At 41.7% G+C, this 25,558-nt stretch overlaps 1 protein-coding gene across 8 annotated transcripts in view; it reads left to right on the top strand.

Moving 5' to 3' along the window:
- arnt2 (aryl-hydrocarbon receptor nuclear translocator 2) overlaps positions 1–25,558 on the top strand; it is a 454,524-nt gene that overhangs the window by 119,739 nt on the left and 309,227 nt on the right. For all 8 annotated transcript variants that reach the window (XM_072564841.1, XM_072564840.1, XM_072564847.1 and 5 more), the window contains one exon: positions 20,912–21,014. In XM_072564841.1, coding sequence (XP_072420942.1) covers positions 20,912–21,014 — 103 coding nt within the window. The remainder of the gene's footprint in view (positions 1–20,911; positions 21,015–25,558) is intronic.

Below are 25,558 nucleotides of genomic sequence, written 5' to 3'. Positions count from 1 at the left end.
TTCAATAATCAACAAAAAAGCTTTTTACTGCATATAAAACCTTTTTAGTAAGTGCTTGCTACATTGTGACTTGATCAGCAGAGATGTGCAGATCATAATTTCACAGGATGGATTCATTATCTGAAGGAATAAACTTTATTCGTTATGTTTCAGCCATTGCACCTCAGTCCGAGAGGAATTGTTGAACATTTGTGACCACATGACCATGCTGGTCACATGCTTGAGTCTCAGTAATTGCAAATATGATGAGTGTCACTGATTCTAAATCTAAAGCTGAATGTCAGAGCCCCACATAAAGGCAGACTGTTGCAAATTTAGAAGAAGCTAAGCTCTCCACTTATTTGGATGGGTGCAGTGCTATCAGCCCTCAAAGTTTGACATCATCCAGGAAAAGTAGGCTGATTGATTGGCAACCTATCCACCACCTTCAGCATTCGCTCCTTTCAATTTCATAAGATGCACTGTATTAACCATGAAGACCCCTTAGACAGTACCTTCCAAAGCCATCACCTCTGCCATCTAGAAGGAAAAGGGCAGCAAATGCTTTGGAACATCATCACCTACAACTTCCCCTCCAAGCTACACACTGACCTGACTTGGAACACTCTACCATTTCTTCATTGTCACTGAGTCAAAATACTGGAACTCCCCTCTAACAGCACTTTGGATGTTCTTGCACCCTAAGGACTGTCATGTCAAGAAAGAGGTTTGCTATCATCTACTCCAAGGTAACGAGGAGTGGGCAGTAAATGCTGACCTCGCCAGATATACTCTCATCACTTTAATGAATAAGAAAAAAGAAAAATAAGGAGAAGATAAAGGAAAAAAAGAAAAGAAAAATATGCACTGGCAAATTCATTAATATTGTCTTGTGATCTCATGTCTAATATCAAAGTTTTGTGCAGGACATCATCTTATTGCTTTATTGAAGTATTACGCACATTGAATAGCGGGGGTTTCATGAGGTCAGTACTTTGTTTGTTTGTTCATAATGACCATGCTAGTTCCCTTGCATTTTTGCTATGTGCTGCTCTGCTATTAATCTTCTATTTTTAGACAAATAATTTCTCTGTTCTTGGTTTTTTGTCTCACATTCATGGAATAATTGTTCTCTATCTTCATGTTGAGTAAATATGAGTTTTTAATTGGTGATACAACTTCTGTGCAAAGAAATGTTCTTTTAAAGTTGTGCACGACAGAAGGAGGTCATTTAAAAGTTATCCAATTATATCATTCCTCTACTCCTTCTCTGTAATCCTGCAGATGTCTTTTCCTTTCAAGTATAAAAGTAGCTTATCTATACTGTTTATTACAAGAAAGCAGCAAAGTGTTTTGACATGAAGGGGTTAATTCCATGATTACTGTTGAATCACTCAGCCAATGGGCTGTTATTTATGTATGAACCCATGTACTGACAGCCTGTTGGACTATGACAGCAAAGTTCACATTAGCACACTTCCAGCAAGGACCATGAGATAGTAATCAGGGTTGAAATATACTTCTCAATACCCACCACTTGATGGTGCTTGTCCTATTTACCTGTTAATATCATCAGTTTAATATCATCAGTTACAACTTGGGGATTGCCATGAGTGATGAAGTTCTAAGGCTTTGAATGGAAATTCTGGACAACCTTCAACTTGAGAACTGACCAAGGAACTGTGGCTATTTGCTCTGTAGTGGAACATGAGGAATAGATGATACAACATTTATGGTCATCCAAGTCACCCATAGACTGAACCCCTGAACTGAACAATCCATTCCTAACATCATTGCATTCATTCATACTGTCTCAGCTGAAGGGTTTGAATAAATTGTTATCCCCACGTTGTATTTTAACTGCTTCCCATCCATAAGATAGTCATACATTAGTGATTTCCTATTTATGACTAAAGTGAAGAGGAATTTCTTCTCTCAGGGAGTTGTTAATATGTGAAGTTCATTGGTTTTAAGAGCAGTGGACCATTCATTGATTGTAATCAAGACAGAGATCAACAAATTTATAATTTACAATAACAGTAACTTGTATTTCTTTAGTGCCTTTAATGTAGTGAAACATTTCAAGGTGTTTCAATAGCATTATAAAATCAGTATGACACTCAGCCACATAAATCAAATAATCAAAGGTTTGGTCAAAGTGATAGGGTTTGACAGGCAGAGAGACATAAGGAGGGAATTCTAGAGCTTGAGGCCCAGTCAACTGAATCATGGCCATCATTGGTAGTCCAGTTACAAATGGGAATGCAGAGGAGGTCAGAATTAGATGGACGTAGGCTTATTAGGCTGTGGAGTAGGAGGAAGTATGGGGTAGGAGGGCCCTATTTATGGCGTAGTGATTGTCTCCCTTCCCCTGGACCGAGCGCCCTGGGGCCACATGTTCCAGCGGTGTGTTATTACAACTGTGAACAGGTCGATCAGAAAAATAGGTTAAATAAAAAACAAAAAAATACAGGGGTAGGGAGGGGAGAGGGTGAAACCATGGAAAGATTTGAAAACAATGATGAGAATTTTAAAATCAAAATATTGCCTGACCAGGAGCCAGTGTACATCATTGAGCACTGGGGTGTTAGGGGAGCAGGAATTACTGAAAGTTAAAACATGGGTAGCAGGTTTTGAGTGGCCCTCAATTTTAAATAGATAGAATGTAGGAGAACAACCTGAAGTGCATTGGGATAGTTGAGAATACAAGAGGGTCGAGGGTTAGGGAGCAAGAAGGTAAGTATAGTTGAGGTCGCAATCAAATCAGCCATGATCTTAGTGAATGACTGAACAAGCTCACAAGGCTGAATGGCCTGTTCCTATTCTTTTTGTTCTTATGTCACAAGGAAACTCTTCCTTACCCAGCAAATAGTTGGAATCTGACGTACACTACCTGAGAGTATGACGGGGCAGATATTGTTCAACAAAGTAAGCAGGTATTAAGGGTAAAGCAGGGTAGAATTACAGCAAATTGCATGGATGCATTTCAGAGGAAGCTAATGAAATATGTCTGGAAGAAGTTTGCATAAAGGCATCCTGATAGCGTTAGATGAATGAAAGTAGAAAAAAAAGTGTGTGTACAGCAGAAAGGCAGACAGAGGCCAGTTGGGTTGAATCAGACATGTCTGTGCTGTAAGTTGTTTATTTGTAATTTTCTGCAGTTCCAGATAATTTCCAGATTGGTCTAAAGTGCAGCTCACCATGAATGGTCTCATTCTCTAACTAAGATCACTAGGATGATCAATGTGTGTGAAATAGCAAATCTTGTGGATTTTCCAGAAGGAGTAACTAATCTGTTATCATGTTATCCCAACCGTGTATCTGGAGAGATATTTTAAAACTATTTCAAAATAACTACAGTTTGTGAGTGAAGAAAAGTCATATTATTTATCTTGCATGCTTTGTTTGAATTCAAGCCTGAAAAGAAAATCCACTTAGATCAATTTATTTTGGACTTCAATCAAGAAGAAATGATTTATTCAAGCCTCCTAGCATTTCATACCATTGCTAAACAGTTACTGTGTATGTATAGTACATGTGAACTATCATGTAAAATGTCAGTGATCCTGATTCAGCTGTTGTTTACTTTTACCTTAGAATAAGTATCTGTAAAATCTGCTTAATTCTTTTGATTGTGAATATCTTTTCTGAAAAGGAGCAGCAAGACACTATTGACTGGCTATATTACTTCCTAGTCTCTCCAATGTACTGGTGTTAAATTTCCCGTGTTATTCCATTATTTCTGAATCAACATCAAATGCTTGGTTTTCATCTTTCCCAAAGGCATTGTCACTTTTTCTGCTTTAAAATATGTTGCTGATATTTTCTTTAGAAGTGGAAAGTTTTTGGTTTGATTTCATGGTATACTGCAGTGGTATTCTGTGGTTTTGCTGGGTGACTCTTCACGAAGAGTTCCTTTGATTTGATTCCTGAAAAAACAGAGATGGAATGCATCTTTTTGGGTGAGGGAAACTTTATATTTGCCTTAATGTATGTTTTAAAGAGATACTAACAATGTACTGCAGAACAGAATCACTATAATTTACAGTGGTTGAGAAAGTATAATTCTCTATCCCTAGAGCTAAATGCTGACTAATGCAAGTTGATCGACACTAATTACTGTATTTATGATGCTATACATACTTCTGCATAGGAAATGTACCACTTCAATCCATATTCAAAACAACAAGACATTGACTATCGGTCTCAATTTTTGTGCTCAAGTCTTGGAAAGATACTTGAACTCACAGTGATATGACTGAACTTTGAGAGTGCTGCCCATTGAGCCATTGCTGACATTTGACACATCACAAATTTTTATTGAATAATAAGCTGTCATAAACTTGCAATTTTCTTGTTTTGGCTTTCAGGCGTCTCCTAATTTTGTCATAAATTTGCAGATTGCAGTAGGAAAAGTAAAGAAGGCAGGAAAAAAAATCAAAGAATGAGAATGAACAAAATAAAAAGAAAAGAGCAAGATTTTCTTTGACTCAGGATGTGGCATCTTAACTGGGCCAGTATTTATTGTCTGTCTCTAGTTGAGAAGGTGGTGGTGAGCTGCCTTCTTGAACTACTGCAGTTCACTTGAAGTGCATGCACACTTCTGCTGGGAAGGGGGTCCAGGATTTTGTCCCAGCGATACTCCAGGAATGGGGATATATTTCCGAGTCAGGATGGTGAACAGTTTAGAGGGAACTTGCAGATGGTGGTATTCCCATGTATTTGCTGCCCTAGTCCTTCAAGATGGTAGTGATGATGTGTTTAAAATGGCACTGTTGAAGGAGTCTTAGTGAATTTTTGCAGTGGATCTTGTAGATGGTACATGCTGTGTAACCTGGGTGTCAATGGTGGTGTGAGTGAATATTTTTGTATGTGGCTTCAATCAGGCACGCTGCTTTGTCCTTGATGGTGTCAAGCTTTTGGAGCATTGTTGGAGCTGTACTCATCCAGACAAGTGGGGAGTATTCCACCATACTACTGGTTTGTGCCTGGTGGATAGGCTTTGGGAAGTGAGAAGGTGAGTTACTTGCTACAAAACCCCTAGCTGCTTATTTGTTCTTATAGCCGCAGTATTTATATGGCAAGTCCAGTTCAGCTTCTGGTCAATGCTAATTCCTAGGATGTTGATAGAGATGGAGGAAGGTGGTTAAAAATGAAAATTCCATTGAATGTCAAGAGGCGATGGTTAGATTCTCTTGCGTTGGATATGGTCATTGCTTTGCACTTGTCAGCCCAAACCTGGATATTGTACAGGGCTTGCTGCATTTGGATGTTGACTGCTTCAGTACCTGAGGAATCACAAATAGTGCTGAACATTGTGCAATCATCACCTGAATCTTATGGACTCAACATTTGCTCAGGCTCCTTGATACCAAGGGCAGTCACTTTCAGCTCAACTCTAGTATTCAGTTTTTTAAAATCTGTGTTTGGGCCAATGAATTGGCCATGCTAAATTGCCCGTAGTGTTAGGTAAAGGGGTAAATGTAGGGGAATGGGTGGGTTGCGCTTCGGCGGGTCGGTGTGGACTTGTTGGGCCGAAGGGCCTGTTTCCACACTGTAAGTAATCTAATCTAATCTAATCTAATCAATGTCAGGTGCTCTGTGCCTTTGGCAAAATGTTGCTGAAAAAGAATGAAAGTGGATAGGCAAAGCCGAGCATTAAAAGAGAGTATGGGGTGAATTACAAAAATTATTTATTCCTGTTTGGCACAAGAATCCAAAGAACAGTGGCCAAATCATGGCTTATGAGGGAAGTTAGAGGTAGTATTAAATGCAAAAAAAGACATACTAGGATTGGGAACAATTTAGAAGTCAAAAAGGAGAGTAAGCTTGAGGGGAATATAAGAACTGACTGTGTAGATGTTTCAGTATGTAGAATTATATAAAGAGAAAAAGATTGGTGAATGCTAATGTAGATCCCTTTCGGTCAGAAATGGGGGAAGTTTATAATGGGGAGCAAAGAAATGGCCAACACATTAAATTCATACTTTGCTTCTGTCTTCATAAAGGAAGACACAAATAATTTTCCAGAAATGAAACTGGGAATACCCGGTTTAGTGAGAGGGAGGAATGAAGCCAATCTGTATTAGTAGATAAATGGTTTTGGAGAAACTATGGGATTGAAGACTGATAAATACCTAGGGTTGATAATCTGCACCCCAGAGTAATTAGACCGTGGCCCAAGAAATAGTGAATTCATTGGTGATTCTCTTCAAGATTCTTTAGACCCTGGAACTGTCCTTGCAGGTTGGAGGGTAGCTAATGTAACCCCACCATTTGAAAAGGGAAGCTGAGAAAAAATGGGGACTTATAGACCAATGAGTCTGACTTCAGGAGTGGGGAAGATGCTAGAACCTATTATCAATGATTTTGTAGCAGAGCACTTAGAAAATCTGAGAGAATCAGACACAGCATGGATTTACAAAAGAAGTCATGCTTTGTGGTTTTACTGGATTTCTTGGAGGATGTAATTAGTAGGAATGATCGGAATAATCAGTGGATCTGGTGTATTCAGACTTCCAGAATGCTTTCGACAAAGTCCAAAGACTGAAGAGATTAATGTGTAAAATTGGAATTGTGGGTAATGTATTGAGATGGATGGAAGGTTATTTAGCATACAGGAAACAAGCATGGGAATAAATGAGTCTTTTTTTGAATGGTAGGAATTGTATGGCAAGGATCAGTGCTGGTACCCCAGCTATTTACATTATATGTCAATGATTTAGATGAGGGAAGTGTAATATCTCAAAGTTTACAGAGGACACAAAGTTGGGAGAAAGGGTGAGCTCTGAGGGGGATGCAAAGATGTTGGCTGAGTGGGCAAATGCATTACAGATGCAAAATAATGTGGATGAATGCCAAAAAATAAGAAGGCTGTAAATTGAGGGACGGAATGTTCAATGAGAACTGGGTGTCCTCTTGCACCAATTGTTGAAAGTAAGCATGCAAGTGCAGCAGACAGTAAAGAAGGGAAAATGTATGTTGGCTTTTTTAGTGAGAAGATTGGAGTACAGGAACAAGGATGTCTTTCTGCAGTTATACAGGGCTTGGTGAGGCCACACCTGGAATACTGTGTGTACTTTTGCTCTCGTTATCTTGTTCTTGCTATAGAGGGAGTGTAGCACAGGTTTACCAAATTGATTCCTGGGATGGCAGGACTGATGCCTGAAGAGCGAGTAAGTCAGTTAGGATTGTATTCACTGGAATTTCACAGAATGAGGAGGAATCTCATAGAAACCTATACAATTCTAACAGGATGAGATAGGTTAAATGCAAGGCAGCAGAGGAGTCCAGAACCGGGGGTCATAGTTTAAGGATAAGGGTAAACAATCTAGGAATAAGATGAAAAGAAATTTCTTCACCCAGAGAGGTAGTTGAGGCCAAGACATTGCGTTTTCAAGAAGGAAGTGGATATAGATCTTTTAGTGAAAGGGATTAATGTGTATGGAGGGGAAGGTAGCATTAAGGTATTGAGCTTGGCAATCAGTCATGATCATGAATGATAGAGCAGGCTCATGGGGTTGAATGGGTTAGAGTGGAATGATGAAGGGCTTTTGCCCAAAACATCAATTTTCCTGCACCTCGGATGCTGCCTGACCTGTTGTCCTTTTCCAGCACCACTCTAATCTTGACTCTGATCTCCAGCATCTGCAGACCTCACTTTTGCCTCATGGGTTAGAATGATTTATTCCTGTTCCTATTTTCCATATTCTGTGTAACATTCTCCAAGTTTCTAGATTCATAGTCTAGTGATAATATTACTGGCTTATTGCCTCTCTTGCACTTATGGACATAGAAATGCTTTTTATTTGATTTTTCTTTTATACTGTTTGGTTGTTGATGGAGAAAGATGTTGCGGCAGATAACAAATGCAGTTAATTGCTAATTAAATAATGTCTTACTGAAGTCCATATAGATCACACCGACTGCTCTGCCCTCATCAGTCCTCTTTGTTATTTCTTAAAAAAAAACTCAATCAAGTTAGTTCATGTGCGTATCTAAACGTCCCTACCATATCTGCTAGTAGATTAGATTAGATTACTTACAGTGTGGAAACAGGCCCTTCGGCCCAACAAGTCCACATCGCCCCGCCGAAGCACAACCCACCCATACCCCTACATCTACCCCTTACCTAACACTATGGGCAATTTAGCATGGCCAATTCACCTGACCTGCACATCTTTGGACTGTGGGAGGAAACCGGAGCACCTGGAGGAAACCCACGCAGACACAGGGAGAATGTGCAAACTCCACACAGTCAGTCGCCTGAGGCAGGAATTGAACCCAGGTCTCTGGCGCTGTGAGGCAGCAGTGCTAACCACTGTGCCACCGTGCCGCACTGTCTCCACCAGGCAGATAGAATTTATCAGATTATATCATTACATGAAAATGTAGGTGGTTGAATTAGTAAATTTGCAGTCGTGGATAATGTAGAAGATTGTCAAAAGACACAGCAGGATATAGATCAGTTGCAGATATGGGTGGAGAAAAGGCAAATGGAGTTTATTCCGGCTAAGTATGAGATGTTGCAATTTGGGAGATCAAATGTTAAGGGAAAGTGTACAGTTACTGGCATGACCCTGTACATGGATCTTGGGATTCCCTAAAAGTGACCATGCTAGTAGATAGGATGGTAGCAAAAACATATGACATGCTTGCCTTTATTGGTTGAGCATTGAGTGCAAGAGTCAGGATGTCATGTTGCGGCTTTACAAGGCTTTGGTTAGGCCTTGGGGTATTGCATTCAGTTCTGGTTGCCACATTACAGGAAGGATGTGGAAGCTTTAGAGAGGGTGTAGAAGAGGTTTACAAAGATGCTGCCTGGATTAGAGGCTCTGAGCTATAAAAACAGACTAGAAAAACTCTGGTTGTTTTCTCTGGACCAGTGGAGGCTGAGGGGAGGCTTGATATAAATCTATAAAATAAAGAGATACATAGATAGGGTTGATGGTCAGAATCCTTTTTCCAGAGTTGAAATGTCTAATACTGGAGGGCACACATTTAAGATGAGAGGAAAAAAGTTTAAAGAAGACATGAGTGGCAATTGTTTTACATAGAGAGTGGTTAGGAGTCTGGAACACACTGCCAGAGGCGATGGTGGAGACAGATATGATAGGGACGTTTCGATAAGCACGTGAACTAACTTGATTGAGTTTTGTTTTGAAAAAATAACAAAGAAAATTGATGAGGGCAGAGCAGTCGATGTGATCTATATGGACTTCAGTAAGACATTCGACAAGGTTCCTTATAGTAGACTGGTTAACAAGGTTAGATCACATGGAATACAGGGAGAACTAGCAATTTGGATACAGAACTGGTGGAAGGTAGAAGACAGATTGCATTTTTGCATTTCTTGCGGTTGCAGGGGAAGGTGCCGGGAGTGGAGGTTGGGTTGGTGGGGGGTGTGGACCTGACGAGGAAGTCACGGAGGGAGTGGTCTTTTCGGAACGCTGATAGGGGAGGGGAGCGAAATATGTCCCTGGTGGTGGGTTCCGATTGGAGGTGGCGGAAATGACGGCGGATGATATGCTGGACATGGAGGTTGGTGGGGTGGTAGGTGAGGACTAGTGGGGTTCTGTCCTGGTGGCGGTTGGAGGGGTGGGGCTCAAGGGTGGAGGAGCAGGAAGTGGAAGAGATGCGGTGGAGGGCATCATCGACTACGTCTGGGGGGACATTGCGGTCCTTGAAGAAGGAGGCCATCTGGGTGGTATGGTTTTGGAACTGGTCCTCCTGGGAGCAGATGCGGCGGAGACGAAGGAATTGGGAATATGGGATGGCGTTTTTACAGGGGGCAGGGTGGGAGGAGGTGTAGTCTAGGTAGCTGTGGGAGTGGTCGGTTTATAGTAACCGCAAGAAATGCAAAACTTGCGCCCACACCACCCCCCTTACTTCCCTCCAAGGCTCCAAGGGACACTTCCATATCCGCCACAAATTCACCTGCACCTCCACACACATCATTTACTGCATCCGCTGCACCCGATGTGGCCTCCTTTATATTGGGGAGACAGGCCACCTACTTGCGGAACATTTCAGAGAACACCTCTGGGACACCCGGACCAACCAACCCAACTACCCTGTAGCCCAACCCTTCAACTCCCCCTCCCACTCCACAAAGAACATGCAGGTCCTTGGACTCCTCCATCGCCAGACCATGGCAACACGACGGTTGGAGGAAGAGCGCCTCATCTTCTGCCTGGGAACCCTCCAACCACAAGGGATGAAGTCAGATTTCTCCAGTTTCCTCATTTCCTCTCCCCCCACCTTGTCTCAGTCAAATCCCTCGAACTCAGCACCGCCTTCCTAACCTGCAATCTTCTTCCTGACCTCTCCACCCCCACCCCACTCTGGCCTATCACCCTCACCTTGACCTCCCTCCACCTATCGCATTCCCAATGCCCCTCCCCCAAGTCCCTCCTCCCTACCTTTTATCTTAGCTTGCTGGACCCACCCTCCTCATTCCTGAAAAAGGGCTTATGCCCGAAACGTCGATTCTCCTGTTCCTTCGATGCTGCCTGACCTGCTGCGCTTTTCCAGCAACACGTTTTCAGCTTTGATCTCCAGCATCTGCAGTCCTCACTTTCTTCCCATATAATATATATAAAAATTACTTGGATTTGAACATACAAGGTTTTGTTAGTAATTTTGCAGATGACACCAAAATTGGAGGTATGGTGGACAACGAAGAAGGTTACCTTAGAGTGCAACAGGACTATGATGAATGGATTGAGGGGTGCTAGACTGAGTTTAATTTCGATAAGTGTGAGGTGCTGCATTTTGGAAAGGCAAATCAGGATTGTATTTCGGTATGGAGGCCTCTGACCAGTGATGTGCCACAAGGACCTGTCTGGATCCACTGCTTTTTGTCATTTATATAAATGATTTGAATGTGAACATAAAAGGTATAGTTTGTAAGTTTGCAGATGACACCAAAGTTGAAGGTGAAGTGGACAGTAAATAAGATTACCTCAGACTACAATGGGATCTTGATCAGTTGACTGAGGAGTGGCAGATGGAGTTTAATTTCGATAAATGTGAGGTGTTGCATTTTAGAAAGGCAAATCAAGGATTGACTTATACATTTAATAGTAAGGTGGTGGGGAGTGTTGCTGAACAAAGAGACCTTGGAGTGCAAGTTCATATTTCCTTGAAAGTGGAGTCACAGATAGGATAGTGAAGAAGGTGTTTGCTATGCTTTCCTTTATTGGTTAGTGCATTGAGCATAGGAGCTTGGAGGTCATGTTGCAGCTGTACAGGACATTGGTTAAGCCACTTTTGGAATACTGCGTGCAATCCTGGTCTTCCTGCTATAGGAAGGAGGTTGTGAAATATGAAAGGGTTCAGAAAAGATTTACAAGGATGTTGCTAACGTTAGACAGTTTGAACTATAGGGAGGGGCTGAATAGGCTGGGGCTTTTTTTCCTGGAGTGTCAGAGGTTGAGGGGTGAGTTTTGTAGAGGTTTATAAAATCATGAGGGGCATGGATAGGGTAAATAGGCAAGGTCTTTTCACTGGGGTGGGGGTGTCTGAAAATTGAGGGTATAGATTTAAGGTGAGAGGGAAGGGAAGAGACCTGGGGGCAGCTTTTTCATGCAGAGGGTGGTGCATGTACGGAATGAGCTGCCAGAAGAACTGGTGGAATCTGGTACAATTACAACATTTAAAAGTCATCTGGGTGTGTGTATGAGTAGGAAGGGTTTAGAGGGAAATGGGCCAAATGCTGGAAAATGGGACGAGATTAGATTAGGATATCTGGTCAGCATGGACCAAAGGGTCTGTTTCCATGTTGTGCAACTCTATGACTCTTTATAATATGCAAGGAATGGAAAGATACGGGCTAAGGCAGGCAGAAGGGATTAGTTTAATTTGGCATCATGTTTGGCACAACATCGTGGGCCGAAGGGTCCATTCCTGTACTGTACTTTGCTATGGTCTTTGGGTAATCCAATTATTTTATTGGATAATGCAGCAGAGAGACAAAGCCAGAGATTGTAATTAGATTCTTATAAAACTTATTGTGGGTCATTTCAAATTTACAGTAATGTAGAATCATTGACTCATACAGTACAGAAGAGACCCTTTGACTCATTGAGTCAGCAATGACAAAAATTACTCTAATTCCACACTATTTCCACCTTCCGGCATTCAGCCTATAGCTGTGAATGTTACATTTATTTCAAGTGCTCATCAATATGCTTTTTAAGTGCTGTGAGGTTTCCTGTGTCAAACTACCTTCTCAGGCAGTGCATCCCAAATTCCTACCACCCTCCAAAATGACGAGATTTTCCTCAAACCACCTCTAAACTATCTTATCTTCAACTTGATCCTCATGAAGGGTAAAGTGCTCTTATTTGTACTATTATTCATATCGAAACCTAAAATGACTTTTAGTTTGAAGTGTATTCTCATTTTTTCATATGAAAGACTTTGGGTTTACTAAATGGGGCGTTTAGAGTTTTATATGGAGTTGAATCAGTAAGCATTATAATCTCTAATGCATGTGTTGGGCTTAAACCACATCCTGAAGTTTGAACTCTTGATGCGTCTTAATTGTGATTTGTCTCTCACCTTGACTGTACTCTTTCATATACTTTATCTTTCAACATCTGATACCTGCCCCACTATTTAGTTTAAAGCCATCTCAATTTCCCTTGTTATGCCGTTTGCAAGAACAGTGGCCCCAGCATTGTTCAGGTGTAGACAATAAAATGATTCAACTCCCTACTTTCCTAGTACTGTTACCAGTGGCCCATGAACCAGAACCTCACTTCTCACACTTTAATCATGTATTCATCTCTCTTTAAATTTATGTATCTTTTCCCAATTTGCACTCAGTTTAGGTACTAATCCAGAGATTATAACATGCTTTTTAATTTAGTGCCTATGCAGAACCTCTTTCCTAGTTCTGTGTTTGTTGTTTGATCCTACATGGACAATGATTACTGGACCCTCCCTCTCCCATTGCAATTTCCTTTCCAATCCTGAGCAGTTGTCCCATTCCTGAAGAAGGGCTCATGCCCGAAACGTCGATTCTCCTGCTCCTTGGATGCTGCCTGACCTGCTGCGCTTTTCCAGCAACACATTTTCAGCTCTGATCTCCAGCATCTGCAGTCCTGACTTTCTCCCAGTTGTCCCAAACCCTGACATTGGGAGGCAACACAACTATGTGGATTCTCAGTCTTTGCTGCAGAGAGACAATGTCAATCCTTCTCATTCTACCACCAGTAATTTTGATTTCTTTCTTTATTTCTTCCCCCCCCCTCCCTTACCATCACTTGAATGGCTACTTGTACCATGGTCAGTTTGCTTATCTAGCTTGCAGCCTTCACTCTCAGTCAAACAGGCTGTGAGAATCTCATACCTATTAGGCATTTGCAAAAACTGACACTCGGCACTTCTGCTGTCTGGGTGTCTTTACTTGCCAGGTCACATTGGTCTGTAGCCAGGGACGGAATAATCAGACTTCACTGTTTCAAGTACTGTGACTGGCTCCTGGTGTGAGAATCCAGGTAACCTTCCCCTCCATAATGTGTTGCAGACTGTATTCAACCTTCAGTTCAGAAACTTTGGCCTGAAACTGCTTGAACTTTAAACCTCTAATGAGGAAATTTTGCAGATCAGTACTATGCATCAAAGAAATATTAAACCGACACTCTGCCTGGCAATTCATTAATGTGATTATTGAACATTACTGCCAGATTTTGAAGGAATTTGATTCAAATCTTGGCCAGCATTTGTACTTCAGCAAATGCTACTTAAACAACAGATTAATTGGCCATTGATCTGATTGCTGTTTGGAGGATGCTCTTGGCACCGAACCCCTCTCCTAAGAATAACTCTGTTTCTCCACCACAAGTCACTGTGTTTAAAAGCAGTTGTTTTGAAATATTTCAATCTGTTGTAGGAAGAATGTTGTGGAACTTGAAAGGGTTCAGAAAAGATTTACAAGGATGTTGCAAGGAGTGGAGGGTTTGAGCTATAGAGAGAGGTTGAAGGGACCTAAGGGACACTTTTTTCATGCAGAGGGTGATGCATGTGTGTAATAAGTTGCCAGCTGCTTTACTTACAACATTTAAAAGACATCTGCTTGCAGCCATTTGTAATAATAATGGACCACCAAACCTGAATAGGTCTACTTAGAGAGGACATGGGTAAGAGACATGGTCGCTGCAAGATCAGGTCCAAGATCTGTAAAGTTTGGGTAGGTGCAACCATCCTGAACAATGCCACCCATAGCTTCAGGCCAAATTCAGCTGTGTGCTGTAATACTAAGTACGTTAGATCACCTGATGAATGGCTTATGCCCAAAACATCGACCCTACTGCTCTGGGATGCTGTCTGACCTGCTGTGCTTTTCCAGCACCACACATTTTGACACCATCCAGATGGCCAAGTAACGAATGTGGATGCATTGAGCTGCCTCCCACAGGCCGATACACTACTGGTGGGACTGCCACTGGAAGAGTCTGTACTAGTCCTAAGGTTTCTGGACACAGCTGACACTATCTTACTTTGGACGCAGAAAGACCTGATCCTAGCAAAACTGAAACAGCTAATGGTAATGGGGAAACCATAGAGCTGTCACAACCAGAACTGAAACCTTTTTGGACCTGGAGAGAGCAGATCACAGTAGATGACAATATGTTATGGGGAGCAAGAGTGATTGTCCCAAGCAAAAATTGCTGCCAGATACTGGCTAAACTCCATTAAGGTCATTCAGGGGTTTCCAAAACGAAGATGTTGGCAAGAAGCTATGTCTGGTGGCCAGAATTGGATGCAGACATAGCCATATTGGTGGGGCAGTATCCAAAGTGCCAACAAAGACAGAACTAACCAGGTAAATCCTGGACTCTGTTACACATTGATTGTGCAGGCCCTTTCGTGGGCACAATGTTCTTAGTCACTGTAAGCTCCCACTCAAAGTGATTGGATGTGCATAGAGTTCATTCATCAAGATGGGGACAACAATAGAAAAACTGCATTTTTTTGAAATACATGGACTTTGTGTTGGTCACAGCTAATGTTGATGTCATCTAGTGCATACCCTGTGCAATGTAATTCTGTATGGCTCTAAGTCTTTTTGATCTGTACATCCTTGCTTACCATGATCTGCCTGAATGCTGATAAACAAAGCTTTTCACTGTACTTTGGTACATGTGACAATAAATAAAACGATCAGTCTGAGTATTTCCAAAAGTCAAATGCCATTTGACATATAACGACAGCTTCATGCCAACTACCATCCAATGTCTGGTAGAAAGAGCAATCCAAACTTTGAATGCACACTTAAAGAAACTGACTACAGCTTCACTAGAAAACAAACGGTCCCTGTTCTTATTTGATTATAGGACCACCCGTCCTGCAATTACAAGGATAGCTCCAGCAGAGTTTCTAATGGGGAGAAGACTCCACACCAGATTAAACTTGATCTTCCTGGACATAGGGTGGACTGTGAAATGACATCGACAAGACTCTGCTAAGTGAGAGACAGTTTGCTTCATGGGATGAAATTTAGTGTAGGAGCCACGGGAGTAACCCTGTCTGGGTAAGAGACATAGTCGCTGCAAGATCAGGTCCAAGGTGTATAAAGTTTGGGTAGGTGCAACCATCCTGAACAAGCACATTGGCCGTCCGAAAGCTACGATGCAGGAGCAAAATGTGCCCAGCTCCTCAGAACAGTCGGAAAGGGTGTAGGATGTTCTGGGCACAAGAGACAAGCTAATGTGCCTTACGTACAGCCCATGTTCGAGGTGGAGTCTGAGGAAACTGACCTGGTGCTAAAACACCCCAGGCGGTGCTACAAGAAAAAGAACTGCTGATGTCCTTGGACTCGAGGGGGAGGGATGGAGTGAGTTATTTCTGTTAGGGATTAGGTGGGACAGAGATGGTGTAAGGGGTGTGGGGGGAGTGGAATTGCACCTTGATTAAGATGAGCATCACAGCAGTAGTCGGAGATGAAATAACTGAAAGATCATCCAGTGGGTGGAGCTAAGAAATAAGGGGATGGTGATGTTATTGGGATTGTACTATAGGCCTCCAAATAGTCAATGGGAATTAGAGGAACAACTGCAGGGAGTTTGGTGAGACTTGCAGGAGCAATATTAGAAGATTTTAATTTTCCTAACATAGACTGGGACTGCTGGAGTGTTAAGTTGGGCTTAGTTGCGGTGGAATTTGTTAAATGTGTTCAGAAAGTTTTGTCAAGCAGTATATTGAGGGTTCTATCCAGGAAGGGGAAAACTTGACCTACTCTTGGGAAATAGGGCAGGACAGGTGATGGAGGTAACAGTGGGGGGGAGCACTTTGGGAGCCAGTGACCGTAGTTCTATTAATTTTAAGATAGTTAGGAAGAGAGACAAAACTGTTCCAGAGGTTCAAGTTCTAAATTGGGGCAACGCAAACTTTGATGGAATTAGACAGGAGCATACAGGGTTGATTAGAGTAGTTTGTTTGCATGCAAAGGGACCTCTTGCAAGTGGGAGGCCTTTAAAAGTGCAATAGCTAGAGCTCGGGGTCTATATGTTCTTGTGAGGGTGAAGGGCAAGGTTGGCAAGAATAGGGAACCCTGAATCTCCAGAGATATTGAGGCTTTAACCAGAAAAAAAGAGGAGGTGTGGCTCAGGTAAAGGCAGCTGGGATCAAGGGAATCCCTGGAAGTATGCAGCGAATACAGGAGTTGATTGAAGAAAAAAATCAGGAGGATGAAAAGGGGACACGAGATAGCCTTGGCTGAGAAGATTAGGGTGAATCCAAAGAGGTACTTTAAGTATATTAAAGGAAAAAGAAAAAAACTAGAGAGAGGATAGGGCGCCTCAAGGACCAAAGTTTACATTTATGTGTAGAATCGCAGGGGATGGACGAGGTTCTCAAATAACATCTCTTCTCTGTGTTTACTGTGGAGAAAGACATGATAACTTGGGAACTTGGGGACGTTAGTGGTGCTTTCTTAGGGACCGTTCATATCACAGTATAGGAGGTGTTGCATGTATTAGAATGTATGAAGGTGAATAAATCTCCTGGTCCTGACCAGATATATCTAAGAACACTGCGAGAGGCTAGAGAAGAAATTGCAGGGGCCTGGCTGATATTTTTGCATCATTGTTAGCCACTGGTGAGGTTTCAGAAGACTGGCGGGTAGCGACTGTTGTGCTATTATTCAAGAAGGTTTACATAGGAAAGCCTGGGAATTCGAGACCACTAAGCTCAATATCTGTGGTAAATAAGAGACTTGAGAAAATTCTAAAGGATAAGATGTTCATGCATTTGGAAAGATAGGGTTTGTTTAAGAGTAGTCAGCATGGCTTTGTGAGTGGGAGATCATGCTTCACAAATTTGTTTGAATTCTTTTATGAAGTGACCAGGATTTCATTAAAGCCTTTGATAAGGTTCCACATGGTAGGCTGCTCTGGGAGGTTAGATTGCGGGGAATCCAGGGCACACTGGCAAGTTAGATACAAAATTGGCTTGATGGTAGGAAGCAGAGGTAATAGTAGGAGGATGTTTGTCAGACTGCAGGCCTATGATTAGTGAAGTGTCTCAGGGATTGATGCTGGGCCCATTACTATTTGTTATCTATATCAATGATTGGGATGAGAATGTACAAGTTGAGAGTGTGGCGCTGGAAAAGCACAGCAGGTCAGCAACATCCAGGAAGCAGGAGAATCGATATTTTGGTCATAAGCTCTTCATCAGGAATAGCAGGAGATTCGATGTTTCGGACACTTCATCTTATTTCCCTGTGATGAAGTTTATGCTGCACACTTAACAATAGCTTTGCCATCATAGCTGGGCTCCCTCAGGTGCAGAGCACTTTGAACCTGTCCAATGACTATGTTGACAGTGGCATCTCATAGCCGAGAGTATGATGCTGGAAAAGCACAGCAGATCAGGCAGCATCTGAAAAGCAGGAGAATCAACATTTCGGGCATAAGCCCTTCATCAGCCTCCCCAGATGCTGCCTGACCTGCTGTGCTTTTCCAGCAGCACACACTCGACTTGTACGTTCTCATCCAAATCATTTTATATAAATGGAGTCACAGGTAGACAGGGCAGTGAAGAAGGCTTTTGGCACACTGGCCTTCATTAGTCAGGGAGTTGAGAATAGCAGTTGGGAAGTAATGTTGCAGTTGTACAGGATGTTGGTGAGGCTGCATTTTGAGTATTATGTCCAGTTTTGCTCACCTTGTTATCGGATGGATCTTATTAAACTGGAAAGAGTGCAGAAGAAATTTACAAGGATGTTGCCTGGACTCAATGGTCTGAGCTATAGGGGAAGGTTGGACAAGCTAGGACTTTTTTTCCTTTTAGAGTATAGGAGACTGAGGGGGATCTTATACAAATATGTAAGACCATGAGAGGCATGGATAGGATGAATGCATTCAATCTTTTTCCCAGGATTGGGCATTGAAGATTATAGGGAATCAGTTTAAGGTGAGAGGAGAAATAATAAAAGGGAACGTTTTTACACAGTGTGGTGCACATATGGAAGGAACTGGCAGCGGAAGTCATTGAGGTGGGCACATTAACAACATTTAAAAGGCATTTGGACAAGTACATGAAGAGGAAAGTATTGGAAAGATGTGGGTCAAATGCAGAGAAATTGGGTTAGTATGGATGGGCATTCTGGTCATCATGGACCAGTTTGGGTCATAGAGTCTGTGTCCTTGCTGTTGGACTCTAGGACTCTAATACAATGTTGTAAAATAGGCGTAGATGTAATGGCTGAATTCATTAGTGACTATTTATAAGTTGAAAATTTTTTGATCTGAAGCCTCAGCCTCCCATTTTGAAAGACATTTATTTAGAAGTTTTAAATTGCTAATGTAAACCATTTTAGCAAATTACATACGTCATTAAGATTTTGAAAATTGAAACTGGACTAAGCCAGTTTTGACTAATGTAAAAGCAAGATACTATGAATATAGACAATCTAAAACGAGTGTAGAACAGGTCACAGAACCAGAATCATTGACTCTGTTTTTCTCTATGTTGCTGCCTGAGCAGCTGAGTGTTTCCAGCATTTTATATTGTTGCTTTATGGCCAGTGCTTGAATTATGTATATTGAGTTCTTTTTACATAGAAATTTGAGATTGTTACAATCTCTTACTTATACTTTCTCAGCACTGCGAAGCCAATCAAAAAAATGTGTGAATATATCCAATACTATGGAATATATAAGCACACCAATGGTTCCCACAGATTGAGGTTGATGAAATCATGTGGGATTTTGGGATTATTAACCAAACTGCCTTTTCTTACTGTTATAAGTGTTTTTCCTTCCATAAAAATATCTGTTTATGGTTGAAGTATTCTGACATGATAATTATGGGTAAATCCAGTAGTTGTGTGAACACTTCATGTGCAATGGCTACACATGAAGCGGGAATGGCTGTCCTGGCTACTTTACTAATTTCCAATGGATGTAAGCTTGAGCTCATTGAAATCTCTATTGCATCTATCCAAATGCATGGCAAGTCCCATTTGCCTAACGCTCACTTGTCCTACATGGACTCTGGATTCATCAATGCATTAGAATCATAGAGGCCTGCAGCATAGATAAAGACCCTTTGGCTCATTGTATCCACATTGATCAACAACATCCACTTAACTATTGTAATCTCAATTTCCAGCACTTGGCCCATAGCCTAGTATGTCTTTCATTCCATAATGGCGTGGTATAGCAACAGCTTTGATCAGGACCATAAGAAACTACAAAGTTGTGTGCACAGTCCAGACCATCACGCAAGCCAACCTCCCATCCATGGACTTTGTTTTCACCTCATTGCTGTGGAAAGGCTGCCAACATCATCAAAGACTCCACCCACCCTGGTGTTGCTATCTTCCAACCCCTTCCATCAGGCAGAAAGTACAAATGTTTGAGCACACGCGCACCAACAGAATCAAGAACAGCTTCCTCCCCGCTGTTAGACTGCTAATGGACCTCTCTAACTTCAAATAATGTTGATCTTGCTTTGCGCAGCTCCTGTGCAGCCATAAGCTCCTATGCCTCACTCTGTCTAAGCATTCTATGAACTGTGTGTCCATGTTTGCTATGATCTGCCTGTACTGCTTGCAAAAGAAAACTTTTTACTGTACTTAGATATATTTGACTACAATAAATCAAATCAAAGTGCACATCTCCATATTTCTTAACTGCTATGAAGGTTTCTGCCTCTACCACCCTTACAGGAGTGAGTCCAGATTCCCATTACCCTCTATGTGAAAAGGTTTTTCCTCACATCTCCTCTAAACCTTTACCTTAAATCTATGGCCTCGGTCATTAATCAAGAGAAAGTTTCTTCCTGTCTACCCTATCTGTGCTCCTCCTAATTTTACACATCTCAATCATGTTCTCTCTTAATCTCTTCTCTTGTAATCTCTTCCATTGTATTCACTTGCCTGGAAAACAACCCCAGTCTACCAATCTCTCTTCATAGATGACTTGATTTTAAAATTCTTATCCCTTTTTTTCAAGTCATTCCACGGCCTCATCCATTCTTACCTCTGTTAATTCTTCCAGTAGCTACTCTCCTTTGAGGTCTCATGATTGCTTGCACATCTGATTTTAGATGCTCCACTTTTGATGGCATGCTTCAGCTATCTTGGCCATAGGCTTTGAAACTCCTTCCCTAAACGTGTCCACCTCAATCATCTTTGAAATGTTCGATGTTTTCAATTAAACTTTTGACCATTTACCTTAGTATCACCTGACATGAGTTAAATTTTGTTTGAAAAAGCACCTATGAAATGCTTTCCTACTGTAAGTGCAGCTGTTGGAATCCACATTAAGATGTTGAAAGCCATCTCCATCTCTCAGTCCCTATGGGTCTGGCTCTACAAAGGGTAGATCCATATTCCACATGAACCTCAATCTGAAAACACTCTGCAGTAATCTTCATTTAGTCTCATTTATTTTTGTTTCCTCTTAAAACACAGGCCGTATACTGGATCTCAAGACTGGGACAGTTAAAAAAGAAGGGCAACAGTCTTCAATGAGAATGTGCATGGGATCCAGACGCTCTTTTATTTGTAGAATGAGGTAAGGACACAGGCTAAGGCTAAGAACATGAACTGAGCTTTTCCTCTTAGCTTTTTACATAATTAAACAATAAACCTTGTAGTTATTGTGCATAGATTCTAAATGAAATTATTCTTTTCAAATGAAATATTAGTGTTTATTCCTGTTTATATGTATGTATAATTGCAAACTGTTGTGGATTTGCTTCGTTAAATAGCTTTGATCTATGAAAGTTTCTAAGAAAAAGCTGATACAAATAACATTCATACAAACAGGGATTCAAGTTGGGTCAAACTAATCTCTCGTTCTCACACTTAATCAGATTTTTTTATTCCTTGATTTTTAAAATTGGTTTGGAGTACTACATTTTCAGGTGAATTTTTGTAGTAGCTTTTGATTAGGTGTAACAAATTCTGGCTATCTAGTGGCTTTCAATTCAAGGAACATAGCACTTAGAAGCAAGAATAAGCCCTTTGAGCCTGATCTGTCATCAATAAGATCAAGGCTGATCCGATTGCAGTCTCCATTCCATTTAGCTGTCTGCCCTTCATGCCCTTTGACTCCCTTCCCTAATCCAACTTCCACTGCTTTCTAGGCAGGTGAATAGAAGAAAGTGAGGATTACAGATGCTGAAGATCAGAGTCGAGTATGTGGTGCTGGAAAAGCACAGCAGGTTAGGCAACATCCGAGGAGCAGGAGAATTGAAGTTTCGGGCCAACAACCCACTTGTGGAAAATGTTTCTCCTCACTTGGTCTTAAGACCAAGGCTGCTTATTTTTAAACTGTGTCCCCTAATTCTAATCTCCTCAACAAAATGCAACCCAGTATCCACTGGGCAGTCCCTTTAGGCTATTGTATGTTTCAGCAAGCTCATCCCTGTTTCTTCTAAACTCCTAACAACCTGTCCAGCCTTGCACCGGAAAATAGCTCTTCATTCCAGTAATGGGCCATTAGGAACAGGAAATAAGGAGCTCACATCCCATAACTGAGATAAAAGGAAAGTGGTGTACAATTTAAATTGAGAAGGATTTCAGAACTCGTTGGTACAAAATGACTTGTGTGTTCTGGCATATAAATCACATGTTAGTAAAGTTAACCTTCTCTCAAGTGCTTCTAATGCGTTATATACTTTTTCAGATCAGTCCAAAACTGTACAGATTACTCCAGATGTAATCTCATCAAAGCCATCTTCAATTGCAGTAAATATCTCTACTTGTTAAACACTTGTTAAATTTATGTACAAGAGAGCTTAATTCAGGAGGTGAAAGTGAGTACTGTGGACATCAAGATTGCATTTGACTGAATGAGACATCAAGGGGCCCTGTCAAAACTGGAGCTGGTAGGAATCGGGACATAATCTCCGCTGGCTGGAGTCATATGTAGCATGTAGAAAGATGGTTGAGATTGTTGGAGGTCATCATCTCAGCTCCAGGGAATCTCTGTAAGATAATCAGGATGGTGTTCTCGGGCCACACATCCTGAGATACTTCATCAATGACCTCCCTTCTATCATGAGATCAGAAGTGGGGATATTTGCCGATGATTACACAATGTTCAGCACCATTTGCAACTCCTTAGATACATAACAGGCTAGGGCTGGCAAGCGGCAAGCAACAGGCTTGAGCGGCACGGTGGCACAGTGGTTAGCACTGCTGCCTCACAGCGCCAGAGACCCGGGTTCAATTCCCGCCTTAGGCGACTCTCTGTGTGGAGTTTGCACATTCTCCCCGTGTCTGCGTGGGTTTCCTCCGGGTGCTCCGGCTTCCTCCCACACTCCAAAGATGTGCAGGTCAGGTGAATTGGCCATGCTAAATTGCCCGTAGTGTTAGGTAAGGGGTAGATGTAGGGGTATGGGTGGGTTGCACTTCGGCGGGGCGGTGTGGACTTGTTGGGCCAAAGGGCCTGTTTCCACACTGTAAGTAATCTAATCTAATCTAATCTAATTCACACTACACAAAGAACAGGCAGTGGCCATCTCTAATAAGAGACAACCTAACCACCATCCTTGACAATCAGTGGCATTACCATCATCGAATCCCCTGCTATCAATCTTACACTTGGTACCTTGATGTGAAGGGCAGTGATTTTCATCTAACCTGTGGAATTCTGCTTTTTTGACATGTTTGGACCAAGGCTGCAATTAATTCAGGATCCCAGTGACCCTGGTGAAACCCAAACTAAGCGTATGAGCAACTTATGCTTTTGTAAGTGCTACTTGGTATCACCATCAACAATTTATGATTGACCAAAAACTAAACTGGAAGAACCATATAAACATAGTGGCTACAAGAGCAGGTCAGAGCCTAGGAATCTTGCAGAGACTAACTCATCACCTGCCTGCCCAAAGTCTGTCCACCATCTAATAAGGTATAAGTCAGACGTCTGATGGAATACTCCCCACTTGCCTGGATAGGTGCTGCTCCAACAACACTTAGGAAGCTTGACAATATCCAAACCAAAGCAGCAGGTTAATTGGCAAAACATTTTCAAATTTCCACTCTCTCCACTACCGATGTTCAGTAGCAGCACTGTGTAGTGCAGACTTTTACCAGAGCTCTTTAAACAGTACCTTCCACACCCAGGAATTTCTAGAAGGACAAGGGCAGTAGATACGTGGGAACGCCAATACCTCCAAGTTCCCCTCCAAGCCATTCACTATCCTATCTTGAAAATACATCATCGTTCCTTCACTATGACTGGGTCAAAATCCTGGAATTTCCTTCCCAAAATGGCACTGTGGTTCTATAGTACATGGGCTGCAACAGTTCAAGAAGATAGCTCACCACCACTTTTTCAAGAACAACTGGAGACAGGCAATAAGTGCTGGTCTAGCCAGCAAAGCTGAAGGCCCAAGAGTTAATTAAACAAAATATTGTTGTCTTAAATACTTACTGCTCCTGCTTACAAACTCTGTGATTCACATACCAGAACACTCAATTTCTCTGCACTACTATTTTCTGTAATCTCTATTTAAATAGCGTGTTGCTTTTATATTTCTATTTATTCTGTCATATGGGTTTAACAAGCTAGACTAGCATTACCTATTACCTTGGTTAAAGTGGAGGAAAGCTATTTTCTCGAATTGCTATCGTCCTTCTGATAAAGAGGCATCTGCAGTGATGGTGATAGGTGGCCATCAGCAGGTAATTTCCTTGCTTCTGTTTGACCAGATCTGATGAGGTTTGGAAACAATGCTCAGGGCTCCGAGTGTACCTCACACCTGACAATATCACTCTGCAGCCATCTCTGATGAGTCTGTCATCCCAGTGGAACAGGAAATGGTCATGGATGATGGTAGTGGTTTCTTGGATGTAGAGTGTATGGTATGATCATGGCATGCTGTAGTTTGACTGATCTGTGAAACAGCTGTTCCAATTTTGGCACAAGCTCCCAGATGTTGGTAAGGAGGACCAGAAGGATCAGTATCAACAAGCCTCAGTTTGGTGTTGTCATATCCCATGTCTAGGATTGTTCTAGGTACTATAGTCCATTCAGTTTCTTTCCTTTCCTTTGACTTTGTAGTAGTCTGCTAAGACTGAGTGACATGCTCAGCCATTTCAAAGGCAGTTAAAAATCAACCACATTATTGTGGGTCAGGAATCACATACACACCATACCACACCAAATAATGATACGATTTCATTTTCTAAAGGATATTAGTAACCAAATAGGTTTTTACAGCAATCGACAGTGGCTCTATGATCCCCATTAGATTAGCTTTTATTTCCAGATTTTAAAAAATTTAATTCAAGTTTCACCACCTGACATGGTGGGATTTGTACCCATTTCCCAAGAACATTAGCCTGGAATTCTAAATTACTTATCATAGAATCTCTGTAGATTCTATCTATTCTAGTGTGGAAAGAGGCTTTACAACCCATTGAATTTGCACCGACCCTCTGAAAAGCATCCAATCCAAACCCAAACCCAGACCCAGACCCAGCTCTGGCTCCCCACTCTATCCCAGTAACCTTGCATTTAACATAGCCAATCCACCTAACCCCTACATCTTTGGACTGTGGAAGGAAACCGGAACATCTGGAGGAAATCCATGCAGACACTGGGAGAACATGTAAATTCCACACAGACAGTCACCTGAGACTGGAATCGAACCTAGCTCTCTGGGGCTGTGAAGCAGCAGTGCTAACCACGGTGCCGTTTGAACTATAATATTACCTTAATATCACCACCGTTTTTCTGGCCAAAGTGTGTAAGTTCACATTATTCCTCATAATACTCGACTTGTCAAATTTTTGTTTGCTTTCTTAACCTGTCTACATCTTTTTCTAAAATCTTTCAATCACACATGATACGTTTTAAAATATCTAATTTAACCGCATTTTTGTTAGTCATCATCTATAATTCATTGAAGTTAGTTGCACGTACGTAAATATATTAACTTAGTACAACTATGCTAACTGAGATACTTTGACCTAGTGTGCAAGGAGACTTTGTTCGAGCAGTATACTTGTCCCCAGTATTCACTGTAATTCTGCTTATTACCTAATCACTTTCCATAAAGGCACTGACTCCATGATCAAGCACACCCTTAATTTGTTTCTAGT

Source organism: Chiloscyllium punctatum, chromosome 48, assembly GCF_047496795.1.
Source record: "Chiloscyllium punctatum isolate Juve2018m chromosome 48, sChiPun1.3, whole genome shotgun sequence".
Classification (NCBI taxonomy): Eukaryota; Metazoa; Chordata; class Chondrichthyes; order Orectolobiformes; family Hemiscylliidae; genus Chiloscyllium; species Chiloscyllium punctatum.
The sequence above is the reverse complement of the archived record's forward strand: the minus strand, read 5'-3'. Positions and strand labels throughout refer to the sequence as shown.